Source organism: Neovison vison, chromosome 13 (genome assembly GCF_020171115.1).
Source record: "Neovison vison isolate M4711 chromosome 13, ASM_NN_V1, whole genome shotgun sequence".
Taxonomy (NCBI): domain Eukaryota; kingdom Metazoa; phylum Chordata; class Mammalia; order Carnivora; family Mustelidae; genus Neogale; species Neogale vison.
In genome coordinates, this window is record NC_058103.1 from 112299038 (window position 1) to 112319355 (window position 20318).

General features: G+C 42.1%; 1 protein-coding gene across 2 annotated transcripts in view; it reads right to left on the reverse strand.

Moving 5' to 3' along the window:
- Nucleotides 1–1772: 1772 nt before the first annotated feature.
- The window catches only part of THSD4 (thrombospondin type 1 domain containing 4), a 568734-nt gene continuing 550188 nt past the window's right edge, over nucleotides 1773–20318 (reverse strand). For both annotated transcript variants that reach the window (XM_044229667.1, XM_044229668.1), the window contains 4 exons: nucleotides 18022–18195; nucleotides 11167–11346; nucleotides 6957–7101; nucleotides 1773–1915 (listed from right to left, as the gene is read on the reverse strand). In XM_044229667.1, the coding sequence (XP_044085602.1) occupies nucleotides 1773–1915; nucleotides 6957–7101; nucleotides 11167–11346; nucleotides 18022–18195 (642 nt within the window). The remainder of the gene's footprint in view (nucleotides 1916–6956; nucleotides 7102–11166; nucleotides 11347–18021; nucleotides 18196–20318) is intronic.

Genomic DNA, 20318 nt, shown 5'->3' on the forward strand with positions numbered 1-20318 from the left:
CTTACTTTAAGAATACACTATATAATACGTATGACATATAAAAATATGTATTGATTGATTATGTCCTTGGTAAGGTTTTCAATCAATAGCAGGCTGTTAGGAGCTAAGTTTCTGGGGGGTCAAAAGTTATACATGGATTTTCATCTCTGCAGGGGGTGGTTTGCACCCTGAACCCCCATGTTGTTCAAGAGTCAACTGTATGTGTGTGTGTATGTATACACACACACACACACACACACACACACACACCCCTACTCTTTCCTTTTAATTGACTTTTCGGATCGTTTGCCTTTCAATGCGCACTGTATCCCCCTTGTACCCCGAGGCCCCTGGAACTGCAGAGTTAGGTGAAGGGCACTGGGGAAGACCCAGCCACTGTGGCTGTCACTGGGAGAGCCCATTCCCCCCAACCCCCCCACCAGCTAGTGGCATGAATGCAGATCTTAGTGCTGGGTCTGGGACTGTGAGATATAGGTCACGAGTCATAATGGCGGGGGGTGGGTGGCGGGGGAGGAAGGAATGAGAAATCACAAACAAATCCATAAAGCAACTTGGAAAAACCAAAGGGAGACTCTTTCTAATATAAACACAGGTTTTATGCTGAGACAGGTCAGTTAGACATTCCACTGTGTGGCGCACAGCCCAGGAAAGGGGGCTGTGGGCCTGAGAGAGCCCAGGGCTCGGACGCTGGGCAGGTTCTGTGGCCAGAGGGCCCCTGGCGTGCAGTTCCCTAGGGGGCACATATCATTGGGGAACGAACAGAATCAGAGTGTCAGGCATTACCTTGCTACCCCAAAGGCTTTCTTGTGTCAAGTTCAATTCCTTTAAGGATGGGGTTTAACAAAACCTGCACAGAGTCCTGTAACCAGTATCTGTGACCTTGTCCAGGAAGACATAAACAGAAAAAATATGGTAAAACAACGGAGTCCTACGGGGACCCTCTTGACTTCTGGCCAGAGAAAAGAATTCTAGAGCTGGGCTCTGATTGCTGAGTGGGAAATTTCCTAGCCGCTTGGTCTGAAATGAAGACCTAACTAAGGCTTCTGGGCGGGTGAGTTGTGTGGTCAGACTCAACCCTGCCACCCAAAAGGTCAATATACCGGGCAGGTCAATTCCTTAAATCACATCTCCGCTTCCTTGTCAGTAAAATGGGAATAGTGATTCAGTCCCTGGCTCCCATTCTGGGGCTTTGTGAGCCGCTAACGATCTATTATCTGTGAATACACCTGCGAAATAAGAAAGCACTATTTGACAGGAGATATTTGTGTCACAAGGCAGGAAAAAGCGTAACTTCGAGCATGAAAATAGGCACCATGGGGTTGAGGTAACAGTGGGAAGCAGGTGTCTCAGCGAGGCTCCGCAGGGCTCCGGGGTGGGACCCACCTCTTGGACTCTCCAAGGGACCCCGATGTTGAAAAGGCCAGAAGCACCACGGACGAGGCAGTGCACCATTAGGGCCCACCTGCTGACTTAGAAAGTGCTGGAAGGGGAGTTGACGGAGAGCTCCAAGCACCCTCACCGCTTAGGTTTCAGAGAGCACAGCACCACGTGCCAGGGTTCCCAAGCAGGGATCCTCGGTTTAAGGCGATGCTAAAGGACAACCGTGGCTTGGCCGCAGGGCACCACGTGGATGCGCTCTGCGGAAAGTGGGGTGGTGACTACGCCCGCTGGCAGCACGGCGGGGTGGGGGAGGGTGGTACCCGGGAGCCCCTGGCCCCAGGGCTCCCCGCCTCCCTGACCCGCTCCCCTGCTGCCGCGTGGGGGTGGGGCTGTTATCTGCTCCCCAGGAAGCCCGCCTGCCTGTTGGCCACGCGGGTGCAGGAGGCGCAGCAGGCGGTCTTGTAGTAGTTGTAGACGCAGAGTCGCGCCTGGACCACCACGTTGCAGTTGTAGTACCTGTCCTTGCAGTTTTCATCTGCAGCAACAGAGAACAGAAAAGACTCTCAGAGCACAGCGCCAGCAGGGGCCCATGGGCGGAGAAGGGGCGCGGGATGCGGTTTCCGGCCTGGTCCTGCTCTATTACCCAAGGGAGGTGAAGGCTGGGCCAAAAGCCGCCCTTCTTCATGTCTTTTAAACATGGTGACAGGATTAGGTATAGAGAATATAATTCAGTGCACTGTGGTCTCGCTGCTCACCCGCATAGACGCAATTTCCAAAGTTAACTCAGTGACCCCCTCGCCCTTTCTCCTCCCTCGCATGGTAATCAAGCCCCACATGGGGTGTTTATTATCCCCAACCCTCTCTTTATACCTGAACTGTAAACGCTGGTATCCTAATCACTAGGTGGCATTTCAACTAAAGAAAAATATATATTTTTTATGCAAATTATATATATTCCTTGGCAACGCTGACTTGGCGTGATTGGTTCAGTTAACGGACTGCTCTAGGGGGGAGTTCATTTTCATCACTGAATGGTACCCATCTACATTCCACAACTTAAGGATCCATTTTGCACCCACACGACAGTTTAGCTGTTTTCAGTTTTTTACTATTGCCAACGTTGCCCCTTTGCACAGCCGTTACACATGCCCTCTCTGGGTCTTGCTTGGGTGTAAGGTATGTAGACAACCCTACTGGCTCTCACTGGATTGCTCTCTGAAGGGGGTTGGTGCAACTATTTATATTTTTTGTCATTGGTACAGAATGCTTTTGCTTTTCTTTTGCTTATGCTGCATGTATTACTTTTTTTGCACACATCGTCACATGTGTATTTGCCACCTGAGTTTCCTTTTTGGCAAATTGCTTTTCCTATCCTTTGATCCCTTGCTAATTTAGTTGACTTAAAACAAATGATTCTTGGAAATTCTTGACATATAATGGTCCCGATCCCCAGTACCTTAGATGTGTTGCAAATATCTTCTCCACACCCATGGCTTTTCATTGCTTCAGTGTTACTTGTTTAAAAGAGTTTATTTTTTTAATATAATAGATGTTATAATAATATCTTTCTCGGTGGTTTGGTACTTGGCGTTTCTCATTTAGGAAATCCTTCCCTACACTAATGTGTCTATTTCCCCATATTCTCTTCTAAAAGTTAAAAAGAATTTCCCTTCACATCACCAGGAATTGTGTGTGTGTATGTGTGTGTGTGTGTGTGTGTGTGTGTTGATAAGCAGGAATTCAATCTAGCTTTTTCCTGTACAGATAAACAATTGTCTCATCACCACTCGCTGAATGTTCACGTTTCCTCCCCAGACTCCTACTGTTAACCTTGACCATGTATCATACACCATCCCATGATCAGATTTATTTGTGGGCACTCTGTACTGTTCCGTCAGTTTGTCTATCTTTGTGCAATATGTCCTGATACATGAAGGAGACATTTCCCAACATTGTTCGTTATCAAAATTACCTTGGCCATTATTGGGACTTTGCCCATGATCTTTTATGTAAACTTCAGACACAATCTGTCTGATTTTTCAATGGAAAGCCCTGTCTAGATTTTGATTAACATCGCTTGAATTTACAGACTAACTTGGAAAGTAACCGAATTTTAGCTGCTTGCTTCTTGACATTACTGACAAATACACTGAATACATTTATGTATCATAACATTCAGCTTCACCACATTCTTTTTAGGACGTCAATTCTATCCTGTGTACAGTAACATAACTAACCATTTCCTTCTCCTGGTAGAAATGTAACTGCTTCCAATTTTTATGAGTTACAAGAAATTCTACTGTTCATTCATTTATTAATTCTACACAATTTACTGAGCCCTATTCTTCGTGTATATGTATATCTGTACAATTTTGAGAGGCTATCTTTAGTATATGTTTCTAGAAGTGGAGTTACTGACATACCAAATACTTTAAATATTGAGCAGTATTGCCAAAGTTCTCTAAAAAGATTATACTCAGTTACAAACAGGAGCCTGACTTTTCCCCTCACAACTTTGCCAACAATGAATATTATCCTGTTTTTTATAGAAAAGTTTTCTAGTCTTATGGAAAAACACAGACTGCCCTTATTTTTAAAATTTGCCTTTTTATTTACTAGTCAGGCTGGTTACCAGCTCAGCCTCTTCCATAATGTTTGTTTCCATCCTTCATTCTTTACAACACTGGACGACTTGTCTTTTTGGTTCACAGCAAGACTGAGGGGAAGGTACAGAGGAACAGTGGTTCTTTTTGTTTTCTTTTTTTCAACGAATTTGAGTGAGTTCTATGTATATCAGGGATTTAACGCAGCTTGAATGGCATTTATTTGATTCTAAGATACTATCAGTTGTAAGAGGATTTAGTAATGTCTCTTTGGAATTACATGAAAGATTATAAAAATGTATGTAGATTAAAAAAACTGATAACAGTCTGATTTTCTTCTTTAGCATTATAATCAAATATGCACCTGAGCCCTGGTCACTTTCTGCCTACAGATTGTTGCTGGGAGCAACTGTCTGGGATACACTTTGCGCTTTTAACTCCCACTCGCAGCCTAGACATTTTTAGTACCTTTCGCTCTGATGGTATAAACCTAAAGCATACCAAACAATACCAAGGTTTTGCTTACATTTTCTATTTTGTTAATCCCACTGTTTCCCTTTTTTCCTTAATTGACTTTTCTGTAATTGGAAGCTAAGTAGTTTCTTTCCTTCTACTAGAGAAGACACCATAGACAAGGCAGAAGCAGACTCGTAAACAATTTCTCTCACGTCATATTAGTTAGAAAACTGGGGGAGATGTTTGCCAGCCGAGTGATGGCTCTTCAGAACAGAGGAGCTGGTTATACTAATCACTCCTAGGTCTGCAAACTGTACAATCAATTCTAAGGTTCTGGTAATTTTGACTGTCTTTAATTATCTTGCCCTGGCCAGAGGCGAAGAGACGACTTTATATATGTTTCTTTCCAGTGTTGCATTACAGTATACCCTTCTAAAAACAATGTACATAACAATTGGGATCCACATTTAAATCAAGTTCTAATTATTGGTGCCAATGTAAATAAGTCAATGGAGGGGACATCTAGATGGAACACGTCTGTGTGCACGAATTGTAACTTCTCTCACTATTTCTTCCTCCTGGCTCCCGGATGGACGTTTTCTTCTTGTATTGATTGTATCACATTCCAATAATGTATGTTTCACATTTTTCTCACAATTATTGCTCATTCTCCCTCTCTTTTGCTTTCTTCTTTTCTTCCAACTTAGGTTATGATGTGTCTGATGGTTAATTTTATGTATCAACTTTACCCGGGATGGAGAGCCCAGATGATACATGATTTCCGGGTGTGTCTGGGAGGGTGTTTCTGGATGGGGTCAGCATTTGAACTGATGGGCCCAGTATAACAGGTGGCCCTCCCCAGGGGAGACGGGCTTCACTCACTCAGGGCCTAAATAGAACATCAAACAGAGGAAGGAGGAATTTGCCCCTTTCCTGCCTCAGGCTTGAGCTGTACATTTCATGTCATCTTCTCCTGCCCCTCGGGCTGAAATTTACACCATCAGCTCCCCTGGTTCTCGGGCCTTGGAGACTCAGCTTGAATTAGACCAGCAGGTTTCCTGAGTCTCTAGCTCGTGACTGGTAGGTTGTGGGACTTCTCTGCTTCTATGTTCGTGTGAACCAAGTTGTCATAATTCATTACCTATCTATATAATAAATTATGACAAATTAGTAATAATCTATCTATCTACTCACATATCCATCCACCCATCCATTCTAGAGAACCTTGACTAATACACTGTACTTAACAGGACAAAAGTTTTTAATTTATTATGTTATGTTTTTACATTCAGCAATAAGGCCTCTGAGTTTTGTGTCTAGGTTACGAAGCCTTAACTAACCCCAAGATATATGTTTTTCTGGTATTTTTACAGTGTGTTTTCTATGCAAGGGTCTTTAATCCTTTAGGCATTTATGTTTATATATGGCATAAAGCAAAATTTAAAGTGTTTTGCTTTGTTTTTTTCAAATAGATCTTTGAATCTATTCAAAGAGGGAAGTCTCTCCTCTCCCCAATTCCTTACCATTAGGCTTTTATTAGGCACCTGGGTGGCTCAGTTGGTTAAGCCTCTGCCTTTGGCTTAGGTCATGCATGATTCCAGGGTCCTGGGATCAATCCCCACCCACATCAGGTTCTCTGGTCAGCAAGGAGTTTGCTTCTCCCTCTATGTCTGCCCCTCCCCACTGCTCATGTATGTGTATTCTCTTACTCAAATAAATAAAATTTTTAAAATTAGGCCTTTATCATACTTCACTTCCCTTGTATATCAGAATTCTGTACTGTAACACCCATACCCGTCTCTTCCCGACTCAGTATATAGTTTTAATATCTGTATTTTATAATGTGTTCAAGTATATGTAAGGCAATATATTTAAGCATTTTATATATTGAGCCTCATGAGCCTTCTTTTATCCTCTTTACAGAATTTTTTTTAAAAAAAGAGTTTATTCTTTAAGTAATCTCTACACCCAACATGGAGATTGAACTCATGACCCCAAGATCAAGAGCTGCATGGTTCACGGACTGAGCCAGCCAGGTGCCCCCTCTTTACAGTACTGAGTGTTCCCATCCATGAATAGTTAGTCTCTCTGTCCATTCACATTACTTAGTATGTTCTATACCAAGTTTTTCTTATTTTAAATTATTATTTAACATTTTTCTTCTAAATAGGTTTAGACCTTTCTTACTAATTTTCTTCCTTCTACTGTTCTGCACCTACAATTCAAAGTTGAAATCTCACTACTTCAGCCTTAAAGATAATGGAACCCAATCTCTGAAATCATTACCATTTTAATCAATTTGCGCTTAAGTTTGGAGGGTGGCTTGGAAATCACCACCCAGGACAGTCATCTTAAATTATGAAACTTACCACACTGAGAGTATTTTGACCGCTGGAACCCTGTGACTGTGCACAGGGTCACGGAGAGACCCAGATGGGCTTGGCATTTTCATACCAGGGAACCCGCTGGGGTTTAAGAAGGATGTACCTTCTCTCTGAGATAGGAATCCCTACTTACCAACTTCAGGGACACAGTCCTGAGGGTTACAAGATTCTTTCTCTTCTGGTTTCAACTGCGGGTCACAGAGATTGCTTATGGTCATGTCATCTGACAGGCAGCGTACTTCGCGGACCCGGAAGCCACCCTGGCAGCTCTTGGAGCACTGCATGGTGACAAAAGGGGAGAGGTGGGTTTTGGGCCATCCATTTGCTCAGCACACTGGAGCGGCAGACACTGGGAAATATCAAACATCTTCACAAGCAGACTAAATACTAAAACAAACTCTCATGCATCAACCAGCGTCAACAACCATCAAGTCAGGGCCAACTGTGCCCCATCTATACCCCACCTGAATCCACTCCACTCCACTCCACTCCTGTTTTGAGGCAAATCTAGACAACACATCACTTCTTCTATCACATTTCAGTTTGTCACTCTAAAAGACAAAACTCTTTTAAAAAGTTAACACAAGAGTATTATTACACCTGGAAATTAACAATAGGTTTTCAAAATTATCTTCAAAATTACATTATCTTCAAAATTATCTTTGGATCATCTTTTAATCATATCAAAAATTATCTTTTGATATCTTCAAAAAAATCAAGTTATCTTCAAAAATACATTCAGAGTTCCCATTTCCACATCTCCTGTGAATCTCAAGTTTTTAATACTTTTTTTGTTTTGCTTTGTTTTGTAAATCAGGATCCACATCAGGCCCCCACATTGCAGTTGGTAAACAGACCTTTTAGGACTCTTTCAAATCCACAGGTTTACCCCCTTTGCCTCCCCCCACTGTGCATTGTACTTTATTGTCAGGAGGAACAGAGTCTCCTGTCCTGTAGTTTCCCATAGTCGGGATTTTGCTGACGGCATCTGCGTTGCACAGTTTAACATCATTCTCTGTTCCCTGCATTTCCTGCAAATTGGAAGCTGGGTGTAGAAGAGGCCCTAACAGTGCAGGTTTGGTTTTTTCTGCTTCATTGGATGCATGTGGTTATCTCTGTTTTGGGGCTGTCTGCAGCCACGTATGTGTCATGTCTAGATCCATTATTTCACTTGTAGTTGAAGAATGGTGGCAAAACTTTATCACTGCTGCTTCTTTTATTAGCTAGGAAACGAATATCCTCCCTGCCCCTATCCCTACCTAGATTTGCTCTTTGGTACACCGAGTGGTGCAAGTTATTTAGGAAAGACAGGGTAAATGCTTGATTACTTTCCTTTATTTCCCAGTCTTCAGAACAATGAGATAGTTTCCCTAATGGAGGATCCTCTAATTGATTTTATTATTATTATACACCTATTATAAATGGATGGTTTTAAACACATAGGATGTATTTCATTCTATCTATGGCAATTACTATCTTTACTGACGTTCACTGATGTCTCCTCAGTGGCTGGTCTGAGACCCTAAAACTTGGTTCTTGAGTCCTTTGGGCAAGAGCTAAACTGTCTGTGAGAACTTCCTTGCTGCCTGGAGTAAAAAAAGATACTCTAATCTAATTGTATGTATATGGTCCCAAACCTGGAATCAGCTCTTCTCTAAGAACTCTTGGTTGCTTTTAGGGAAGAGTGGTATTTTGAAACCACACTTTGGCTGATAGACATGCCCTTCGCTACTGGGTGGCCATTGTTTCTAGGCTCTTTCAATGGGTAAATGGGTAAAACTGGGAAAAAGTTTTGTTTTGTTTTGTTTTTTTAAGGATAATTTGTGAGTTCATACTGATGTTTCTAATTCAAATTCAGAAAAACAGGGTTTTCACTTAAACCTCTTCTATCTCACCTGTAACTGCATTCTCCTAATTTGAGAATCCTATTTCTCATGGATACTGGGGAAAATGGAAAGATACTACCATATTATCATATAAACTATTATACATATTATCATAAAGTAAATTACTTGTTTACTTTATCACACACTATCCACCCAACTATCTCCAATTATAATTACAATACTCCCACTAGAAATATGAACCCTGCAAACAGTGTCAACATTTTCTGACAATTCTCTTGGTCCGTAGGGATGGACAGTCAAATTACTGTTTTTTTGTTTGTTTGTTTTGCTTTTGTTTGTTTTTTTTTTCAGTTGTCCCCACTACTGGAACCCAACCAGTAGCCTGGGTGCAGAGCCCAACCAGGGCTTTGAACTCATGACCCTGAGATCAAGACCTGAGCTGAGATCAAGATTTGGATGACTAACAGACTGAGCCACCCAGGTGACCCAAAGTAATGCATTTTAAAGCCACCTGGCAATCGTGTCCATGTTGTCAACTGGGTATGTGGTTAGGTTAATTTGTTTCATTATATTTTCAATTTTTAGGGGTTGCTTCTCTCAAATTTAATTTTGTTTTAGAATTATCTAAATATAAGTTTACTTGGCTTGAAACTCAAATTTATAAAACAAGGCATATTCAAAGAGATCTCGCTTCCATCCCTGTCTTTGCTGTTGTCATAATCATTTATTTCATATTTTCTTTAGTGTATTTGTTTTTCAATTTACATACAGTTTGTGGTGGCGCACAGTTCTTTTTCGACAAGTTCACTGAATTGTGTATTTCCTGCTGCAAATAAGATCCAAGAGTTTCGTCAACCATGCAGATCCTCTTGTGGCGTCCCTCTGTAGTGAGACACATCCCAGCCCCCCTCTGGCCATCACCGATGTGGTCTCTGCCCTTGGGGCGGCCTCTTTTTCAGAATATATGAGTGGGATCATACCATATGTAGCTTTGGGGTCTTTCTCTCACTTAGTAAAGTGCATAAGAAGTTCGACCATGTCAGCTCATTTCCTCCTGTTGCCGAGTGCTCTCCTGTGGTTTGGGGTGTACCATAGTTTGTTTACCCACTGACCTATGGAGGGACATCTGGGTTATTTCCAGCCAGGTATTCTGGGAGTTCCTCTCTTCTGACTTGGCCTGGTGAACTCTGGCCCTTTCTACCCCCTCCAAACCGAGAGGCAAAATAATATAGTGATCTGTTCTGCATTCTCAAAGGCTGTGGCCAACATCAAAATGATTGAATTCCATTTCCCGGAAGTCGACAAAACACCTTTCAAACTCAACACCTGCTTTGTTCCCATCTGCCTCTGCGGTGTGGTTTACCCGGTGCCCAAAGGCTGTTATCACTAGAGCAGACATACAGCTTTATACATATATTTCATAAGCAAAATCCTCTTTATCTCCTTTGCATGATTCTGAGGAAGGCTTTGGCCTCTATTCTGGCCTCACCTACAGGCCCTGCTTGATGATCCTCAGGGACAAAAGGCAGAATGAACCTTCTGCCGCCCCCTCACGTGTCCTCGCATTGTATCACCAGCAGTGATGCCTTAGGCAGTTTTCTATTTTAGGAACTTTTTGAAAAAAGATTTTTTAATTCCTATTTGCATCCTTTCCCATTCTGTTCCTTAATTACCTACTTCCCTAATTTTGTTCCTTAATTAACTCTTTCTCTGTCTCCTCATTTACACATTACCCTCCCCTCTCACAGAAAAGATTTCAGGGGTCTTAAGAAATGTTTAATGGTTTGTAAGATTTAAGGAAAAAGAGGTAAGACGAGTGGAGGAAAAAAAGAAGGTAAAAATGGGAAAGAGAGGGAAAAGCCCGGGCACACTGGCGTACAAAATCCACTCTGTAAGGTCTGATAAACTCTCTCCTAGAGATGGGCCCCAATTTTGGTTCTGAGTTTCCAAGGGGCCAATTCAAAGAGAAAAACAGGATCAGTCCCATAATCTACAATCTATAATGTCTACAGGATTAGGAAAAAAGTACACAAACACACAGGTCTCCGAGGCATGACAGAAATTCCTTCAGTGAGTTTTTCGAGACCGCCGCACGACGCAGTCTTCCCAAGAGTATCCTTGGATCCCTTCAGCCATTATCTGCTGCAACAGCATTGCTCAAAATGCAGCCCAAGGACACCAGCATCCAAGGGACCTCAAGAGCTTGTTCAAAATGCAAATTCCTCAGCTAGAATGGACCCAGAATCTGTCTTTTCAAACAAGAGCCCAGTTGATTCTTACGCACACTGAGGTTGAGATTCATGGCTTCATGGTCTACAGTTTAGAGATCAAGAGGGTCCTAGCCTCCCAACAAGGAGGCTGCATTCAGAGGTGCCCTGAAAGTGACAGTCTAGAGTGGGTCACTCTGGCACACAGTAGGTGCTCTGGCTGTCTCTGGGAGGAAAGCAGACGAATGATGTAACTAAGGCAAGCTTTACTAAGAACACCATGACTTACCATGCTCCATTCTGTGTTAAACCATTTGGCCCCACAAGGCTTGAGGTGGCACGATTGCTGGCTGGGGGGTTTCTCCAGGAAGGAACATTCATAGGGGTCCAGGACTTCAAAGATGTCCGCATTCTTCCTAACACAAATCACCTCCCTCTGTTGGGTCCCACTCCCACACTCGATGGAACACTGGAGAAACATCAGAAAGGGATGCGTGTCACATGATGGAAAGGGGACAAGAACATCAAGGGATGTTTATGAGGGCTTCCTATCATCAATTCAGTCAGGACGAACCTGGAAAATGTTACTGGATAAGATGTCACAAGAGGATGCCAGTTTTCCTGAGAGCTCTGTGTCAGGAATGGAGAGTGGGTGCCTTGAGTTATCACAGGGCCAGGATGCTGGTCAGTGAGATCGTGGTGCCCTCTGTGGGAGACTGACATAATTTCTTTCAGACTACCTCTTCAGACGCCCCCTGTCCTGGCACACACAGAGGGACACATCAGCCTATCAGTCTGGTTCTTTTCCAGTAGATTCTGGAACTTCTCACTGTAAAACAATGAACTATCGTTCTGGTTGATCTGGAAATGAATTAATCTCAGAGCCCACACACTTGCGGATGAGGGGCTATATTAAAATTCTTTGGGACACCCACAGCTGGGAGGATCCCAGACTGGGGACAATTTCCCCTATGGTGAGTCCTCCCCTCCCAACAGGTGGCCGGCAGGATGCCTTTGACTGTGGAGTCCAAGGGTCTCCCTTCCCAGCTTGGTGGGAAGCTTGGGAGTGTAGTCACACAAAGAGGGCGGTCAATGACACGTGTTGGCGTGTTTTGTCAGTTTACAGAAACATGATGTGAATAACTTCTCACAAATTACTCTGTTTAATATCGATTACTTTGTAAAATGTTTCCTGTTCATGTCTGTTTTACTCTTAATACTTCGTGATTACAACAGTTTAAAGCTGTGATCCAGATATTTCTAGAAACCTTAAGTAATCTATCTTTACAAAAGCCTCTAACAATTTCTTTAGTTGAAACCCTTAACATTAGCTTTGCTGTCCATAGACAGGAACACCGTCAAATCAAAACAGGGAAAAAAAAACCACACATATTTAAGAAGGAAAAGGTAAACCCCAAACCAATAGACTATGGTCTGTTAGTCACACAGGACTTAATAAGCTTCACCTGAAGCAATTTCCACTTGGTGCCCTTTTTTGGAAGGGGGGGTCTTCATAAGACATCCGGAGAACAAGTCTTCTTGGTTTGTTTTTCTTCTTTTCTTCCAAGTGAGTTAGTGATTGATTTGGGGGTGTATTTAGGTTTTGTCCTTTTCTTCCAAAAGCTGTGGACATGACAGCACTGAGGTAGGAGAGGGGTGACCGGCCACCAGGAAAAGGCCTGGCCTCCCCTGCAAGGGGGGTGAGAGTGTGTACCGAGGATCCAGGGGGCAGCAGGGGGAGAATGGGAGACGTGGAAACTAGACCAGACATCATCATTAAATAGCTCTGCATCTTTGGCCAAGATACTGCATTTTCCTAGGTATCCACTATCTCACTTGTAAAGTGGGGGTTTGGAAACCTGACCTGAAAGACCCCTGACTGCTCTGGGGGTCTGTATCTGTACTGAGTGCTTGGCAGAATAGTAGACGACAAGCCTTGACCAAAACCTGAAGCTATTTTCTGCTATTTTGACAAACCCCTAAGAGATTAGGCAGTTAAGGGAGAATGAGCACATATCTCAGACTTCCACCCTAAATGCCCAGAAATGGCAGAATACGTGCACTAGGAACAAGTGAATGGATGTGTGGGTTGTGTGTGTGTGTGTGTGCATGAAATAGCATTTGAAAATGGGAAAGGGCATTCATCCCTGGTGGACCAGAAATTATGGGGAATATTTGAATGGTGAAAGGCAGATGGGATTAACTTGAAGGAGCACACCATAGTTCAAAATGCAGAGAGGAGGCTGCCCAGCAGAGAGGAAGCAGTTCTAGAGCTTCAGGGAAGAAGGAATACGAAGAGCAGGAGGGAGGCCTTGGGATGGTGAGACAGTGATCAGCTGCTAAGGCACTGACCAGGAACAGCTGGGCTGGCCTGACTGGCAGGGGGACATGAAAGCATCTGCCCCTACTATCAAAGGGCAAAGAGAAGACATTTTCAGATGTTCAAGGGTTCAGAAACTTACCACTCGTGATCCTGTTACTGACTAGTGGTCTCTGATAAAATGAAAAACAACCAGGAGCAGACACAACCAGGAAAGACACAAAGCAGAAGAGTTTGCAAGAGCTATTGTTAATAACAGATAAAGGGGCTTTGGGGGATGATGAAAATGTTCTGGAATTAGACAGTAGTGATGGTTGTTCAGTTTTGTGAATATACTAAACACCACTGCACTGTAAACTTTAAAAAAGGTGAATTATATGATATGTGAATAATATTACAATAAAAAAACTTTGGAGGGGAGACAGCTATTTAAAACCAAAATCAGTATTTTCTATAAAATTAATTAACATTAATATGGAGCTAGATTCAAATGATCCCAGCATCTTTTTGGAGATATTGTGGATTAAGAAAATGGAGGTAAGTAAATAAAGACTTATGGCTTTTGGGGGAAAATGTGATTGCTGATAGCTTGACACAGATAGAAACATGAAAGTTTAAAACTCTGTGCTAAAAATTTGAGTGTTATCACAAAGTGAATAAAAATTGGATTTATAACTTCCAAAATGTTAAAAGGGAAAAATGGAATTAAGGAAACCTGATCTGTCCACATGTGCAGAAAGGAAAGAAGAAACAGACCAAGAAAGTTCCCTAAATAGAAACACAAATTAGGATGGCAGGGAAAAATCCAAGCATGTAAGTGATTACAATAAATGTGAATGGTTAAAATTAAGAAACAGACTTTCAGATTGGGTAAAATTAAAGATAAAAACAGTCCTGCATGCAAAGGATATATCTTAAAAAATACATAAAAATTGACAAAGATATACCAGGTGAGAAATCAATAATGATAAATAACTCTCATATAATTTATCAGATAAATATCTGATAAGTATCAAATATAACAAATATCAAATAAAATATAGTTCATAGAATTCAAAGAAGAAAAGTGTAGAAGACAGAGATGGTATTTAACAGACATAACTATTTCCACTGAGCAGTGGTAGCAATTACGTGTGTTTCTACATCTGAATAATTCCTGTAGTTGTATTCTGGTGGATCACTGATCCAAGATGAGAGTGGAGATGTTTGCTCAGATGCCACTGAAAATAAATCCAGACCAACAGGCAGACAAGAGGGCTGCTCCCAATGGTGAAGACTGTGAAGGAGACCCCACAACAAAGGCAGTCTACAAGGTGAAGTAAACCCAAAGTTGGCAGGGAAGAAAAAAAAAAAATCTGTGCATCGATTTAGGCACCAATCTAGACACTGATGGAATATCTCATGAGTAGGAGTTGGGCTACTTTGGTGCCAGGTAGAGAAAAGACTCCTTAAATTTGATAGGTCTCATTCTCTTGGGCTGGCTTTCTCTGCAAGCCTCAAGAAGCCCACTGCCGGCACCTGTGCTCACAACTTCCCAGGGAGTCTCTCCTCCCTTGGGTCTACATCAAAAGTCCCAGGGAAGGGCTCTGCTAGGTACGGTTTGGGTTCCATGTCCACCATGGATAGTTCACTGTGACCAGGCTTGTGGGGTGTTCCAGATACCAACTACTATTCAAACCACATGGATGGAAGGAACATTTATATTCACTCTAGTTCCAGTACATAAGCATGCCCTTTTTCATTTTCTTTGGGGATAACATCAAATTCCCAGGGTAGGGAGGGGACAGCAGGCTCCAACATCCCTATAAATCCAGAACTAAAACCTTATCACATTCAGTCATGTTGTGACCCTTTTGGCAACAAGGCAATAAATTCCATGTTTTGAGTGTGAGCAGAAACAAACACTGCCGTCCCCCAGATTCACATCACTCTCAATTCTCTGAGCAAGCCTGGGGTCAACAGGAGGCCCGCAAGTGAAAAAGAGCCTGAATCCTGGTTCCTTCTCCTTTTCTGAGATTGGCAGACCTTCAAGTTGATTGCACTGCTTATCTTCACCATGTGGAAGCTGCCACCATTTCCCAAAGGACTCTTCCCTTTGCCTTGTTTCTGGGGATATTTGGTATGATACAGTTTACTCTGAATTATCTTTGGGATTTGGGTCCTAGGTGTTTTGGTGCCAATAGTGATATGGAAACAGGTGGCAGACAAAACAATAAACATAGGGAACAGGGAACTAACACGTATTAGTAGGTATTCTCATTCTCATGGTTGGATGGGGAAACAGGCTCCAAGAGGTCACGTTGCCTGCCCCAAGCCAGAAGAACTCCAGAGAAGTAGAGTGAGGACCTGCTCTCAGGTATGTCTGACTCTGACATCCACTCAGGAAGCACTAGGAGTACTTAAACTCTTTTTCTTTTTGAATTTTCTATATTTTACAGTTTGTATTATAAAAACATTCAAGAAAATTTGAGGAGAAAACATTTCCCCAGGTTGTTCACTTAAAAACCCATTCTTCAAAGGGCCTGAGATAAAGTTCATATTATTTTCATGTTCTGGTTTTCACTTCCACTGGATCGTGTGTACTTCCTACCTCTCCCTAATTATCACTGTTGTTGTTACATCATATTTTAATGAGTTAGGATACACCGTAATATCCCTCAGTGCCCCGCTGTCATGAACACCTCATTTAAAAAATCTTTTTTATTCTTCTGTTAATTATTTCCTTAAGATGAATCCCCAGAAGTGGAGTGACTGGTTAAGGCAAATGAACATTTTTATGGCTCTTGACTTTTATTGCCAAATTGCTTTCCAAGGAGGTTGTATCAGCTTACAAGGACAGGGCAGTCTATTTTTTTCAGGGCCTGTTTTTAGAGCTACTTAAAAGAAATCAAATTCTGTATGGAGCCAGAGGTCCTGATAATGTGTAAATCATGACCATCAGCCAGAAAGTCCTTGGAGAACAAGTCAGCCCTGAGAGCCAAATGCTAAGGGGCCCAAGAACTCAAAATACTAACAGCAATCAGAACAGGGCAGGAAGAGGGAACAATCTTTTCCACATTTTCTTAGGGGGGCTGGTGTTCAATTTTGGAATGCCAAGGAAAAAAAATCAGTTGATCAATGACATTATTTTATTAAAGTTATTCTGTATGATCTGCTCTTTGTGGGGAAAAATTGCAATTTTTCCTCTATCTGCTTCTATTCCCCCCCTCCGTTTTATTGAGCTATAATCGCCAAGTAAAATTGTGATATATTTAAAATGTACAAATGATGATTCAATGTACATAGGCATTATGAAAGGATTCTCACAATCAACTTAATTTACACACCCATCACCTCATATGGTCGCCTCTTCTGTGTGTATGTGAGAATGCTTACGTCCTTCTCTCTTAGCAAATTTCACTGAGCCAGTATGATCAGTTGTATCACCGTGTTATATGTTAGACCCTTAGAACGTATTCATCTTATCACTGAACGTCTGTACCCTTTTACCAACCTCTCCCCATGCAACCCCCTCCAGACCCTGGCAACCGCCATTCTGCATTTCCCTGAGTCTTATTTGTTTTTCAAATTCCACATTTAAGTTATACCATGCAGTGACCGGTCTTTCACTGTTTGGCCCATTTAACTTAGCATAAGGTCCTTCAGGTCTATCCATGCTGTCATGAAGGGCAGGATTTCCTTCCTTTTTATGGTTGAATAATATTCCATTGTATATATAAATATAATATGTAATAATATAATATATAATATAATACAATATAACATATAATATACATAATGTGTATATGTATTTTATATATGTAGTACATATATACAACATACACACAATATACAATATACATATTTTATATAATATATACATATTATATATTATCATATATAATTAAAATATAAATAATATATTATATGTGACATATAATATAAAATTTTATATATCATATATTTGTACATTTTATAAAATATATATTAATATAGTACAGCATATGTTTATTATATATAATATATAATACATATAACATATTATATTAATATATATTTTATAAAATATATAAATTATATAACCTATAAAAGATGTATAATTATATTTTATATATAATATAAAATTATATTATATATAATTATTATATATTATTATATATTCCATTTTATATATAGACACAATATATATACATAATGTATATATATACACCACATCTTCCTTAGGTTATCAACAGACACTTAGGCTATTTTCAGACCTTGGCTATTGTGAATAATGTTGCCATGAACATGGCAGTGCAGGCACCTCTTTGAGACAGTGGTTTTGTTTCCTTTGGATATATTCCCACAAGCAGGATTTCTGGATCACATCTATTTGGGCTTCTGACACTCAAATACAAACAAAACCAGCTTTGTTAGTGACAATAATGGCGGCGGCAGCTATAATTTATTGTGTGTTTGGGTCAGCACTATGCTGCATTCTTCAGAGACATTGCTTCATTTCTTCTAAAAACAACCTCACACAATATGGTCATTAATAGCCTTTTACAGACGAAGAAACCATGCTGGATCATAAACTCCCTGAGGATAGGGATATTTGTGTTGCTCGTTGACATATTCTAGGGGCTGAGATGAGCGATTAGTAGGTGCTCAAGAAACTCTGCTGACTGAGAGAGGCTCTAGAGCATAAGCAGCTTCTCCAGGACCTTGGGGAGCACCACTGGGATTCAGACCCAGGATGCCTGAGGTACACTGAGTCCGGTTTCCTGACCCACCCACCCGCCTGCACCCCAGTGTGTATGCTCGCTGACCAGGGACGGAAGAACCCAGCCAGCTCCCGCCACTCACCTGACTCCAGCTCCCTGCAAACCACTCCACCTTGCCCGTGCAGGGCCCATTGTCACAAGGGGTGGCCTCCGCAGGCCGGTTGTTCCCACAGCCCTCCAGGGGCAGGCTGCTGATGTGGTTCGTCATGCACACCACGGAGCGTGTCCGCACTCCAGCCCCACACTCTGCTGAGCACTGCAAGACAGGAGATGGGTGCGTTAGAGGGGAGGCCCCCTGCAGGCTCTGGGACCCCTTTCTAATGACATGAAGGACTGAACGTCTTGTTTCCCTGCTTACTATTTCCCCTAGGAGTCCCTGACCATTTTTCACACACAGCCTATTCCATTATGGGACATCAGTATGGCAAACCTCCATCTTAGCTTTTCTAGGACAGTCTTCATTCCAAATATCCTGTCCCATTGTTGCGATGGATATGCTTACACTTGTCAGGCAACCTGTTTTGACTTTTGCTTTTGAAAACAGATCCAGCGGCAGAAGAATGAAAGCATGAACACTTGGGCATAGGTCTACTTGCTGGTAGCTGAGTCTGGGCTGTTCTGGGGAAGCTGGGGAAGTGACATCTGTCACCTCAACATTGCTGCCTAATAGCAAGGCAGGGGTCTCAGTCCCTGAAGGCCACAGCTGTGACAGTATTAGCAGACAGCTTCCTATAGAAAAAGAACTTGACCTGGGAACCGGACATGCCCATGTTAATATTCCTACTAACTGGATGGCCTGGGGTAAGGGACCCAGCCCCTTCTACCTGTGGCATGCTCATCTGGACAGCTGGCATAGGAGCACATTCCTGGCAGGATTACAGGTAATGAATAATGTGGTCTGCATACAGCAGGTGCTCAGTAAATTGTATGGGGGCTTGAAATATATATCCCCACTCTAAGGTAGAAAAACTGAGGCAAGGTCTTCACTTAAAGCCACGTAACCACCAGTGATTTCTCTCCTGCAAGCACACTCTGTCCTCATCTAAGGCCTACTAAACACATTCCTGAGTCATACCCCAAAGCTTTTCCATCTGTCTGAAAGAGCATTTTCCATCTATCTTGAAATGCTTTGGAATGCTGCCTTATTTTGCTTCTCTTCCTGTCTGTTCAGAACTTTCCAGATCTCTTATCTGAGTGCTCCCCAGATACCTCATGTTCACCATGTAGAACAATGCAGCACCGCCTCACCCCAACCCCATTACTACTCTTGGCTTTCCAATTTGTGCTTAAATTTCTACCAGGATTCAAAAGTTGACCATTCTTTTGAGTTCTTGCTTCTGCCATCAAGCCAACCTTCCTGTCTCACAGATTCCAGTTTCACCACATTTTTCCTGTCCTGTTTCTTTCTGCCCATGGTTCCCAACACCACTGATGTTCTTCCCCTGGACTATGGTCCCAGCCCGTTGCTCAGTCTCACCACCTTTTCTAATTTGCTCGGCTTCCAGGTGCTGGGAGTGCCATGTTGAAAATCCCTTTGATGCCGTCCCACCTGGCATTCAAGCTCTCCTATAAGATGACCTCAGTCGACCTTGGTCTTCTAGGCTAACTTCCCAATATTCTTTCCCACACAGCTCACACTGGACAGAGCTTGGGTCCTCCACTTCCTGATTGCATGAAGTGCTAATGCTATTCCTTCTAATTGCCTAGAGCACTCTTTCTCTTCATGAGGACACATCGGAATCCATGAAGGCTCAGCTCAAAGGCCATCCCCTCTGTGAAAACCCCCTTGATTGCTGGATTCAAAAAAAGAGTATACTCTTTCCAGCCTCAGAATTCTCAAGGCATGGTTCATCCTCCTATCTTCCTGTGTGTTACATTTCTTTATGTCCTGCTTTATTTTTTCCTTTATAGAAGTAGGCTCAGTGAAGTCAGGGACTACTGAATCATCTTTACTTTCTTCTCAGGTCAACACCTTACCCATGGGCAAATCCATAAATATCAGTTAAATAAATGAACACCAACTTGGGTCCTTCCTTGCTCCTTTCTCTTCTGTTATCAGCATGTTCCAACTCTGAAAGTGGCCCTCTAGGGAACAACCAGAGCCCATTCTAAGGGTTTCTGATGGGTATTCCCTTAAAAACAGAGTCACTGTTCTTTGTTTTTATCAATATGACTATTTTTTTAAAATAAGCAAAAGCAATATAATTTAAATAAAATTTGAGAAAATAAAAAAATACAACCCTGGTTCCTTAACAAAGTTTCCATTTTCATTTTTGTGCATTGCTACCTAGTCTTGTAAAATCATAACCCAGAAGACCAGGCAAACATTTCCATGACTACTGCTGGGCTGGGCCTAACTCTTTAGGGAAGAATCTCTCT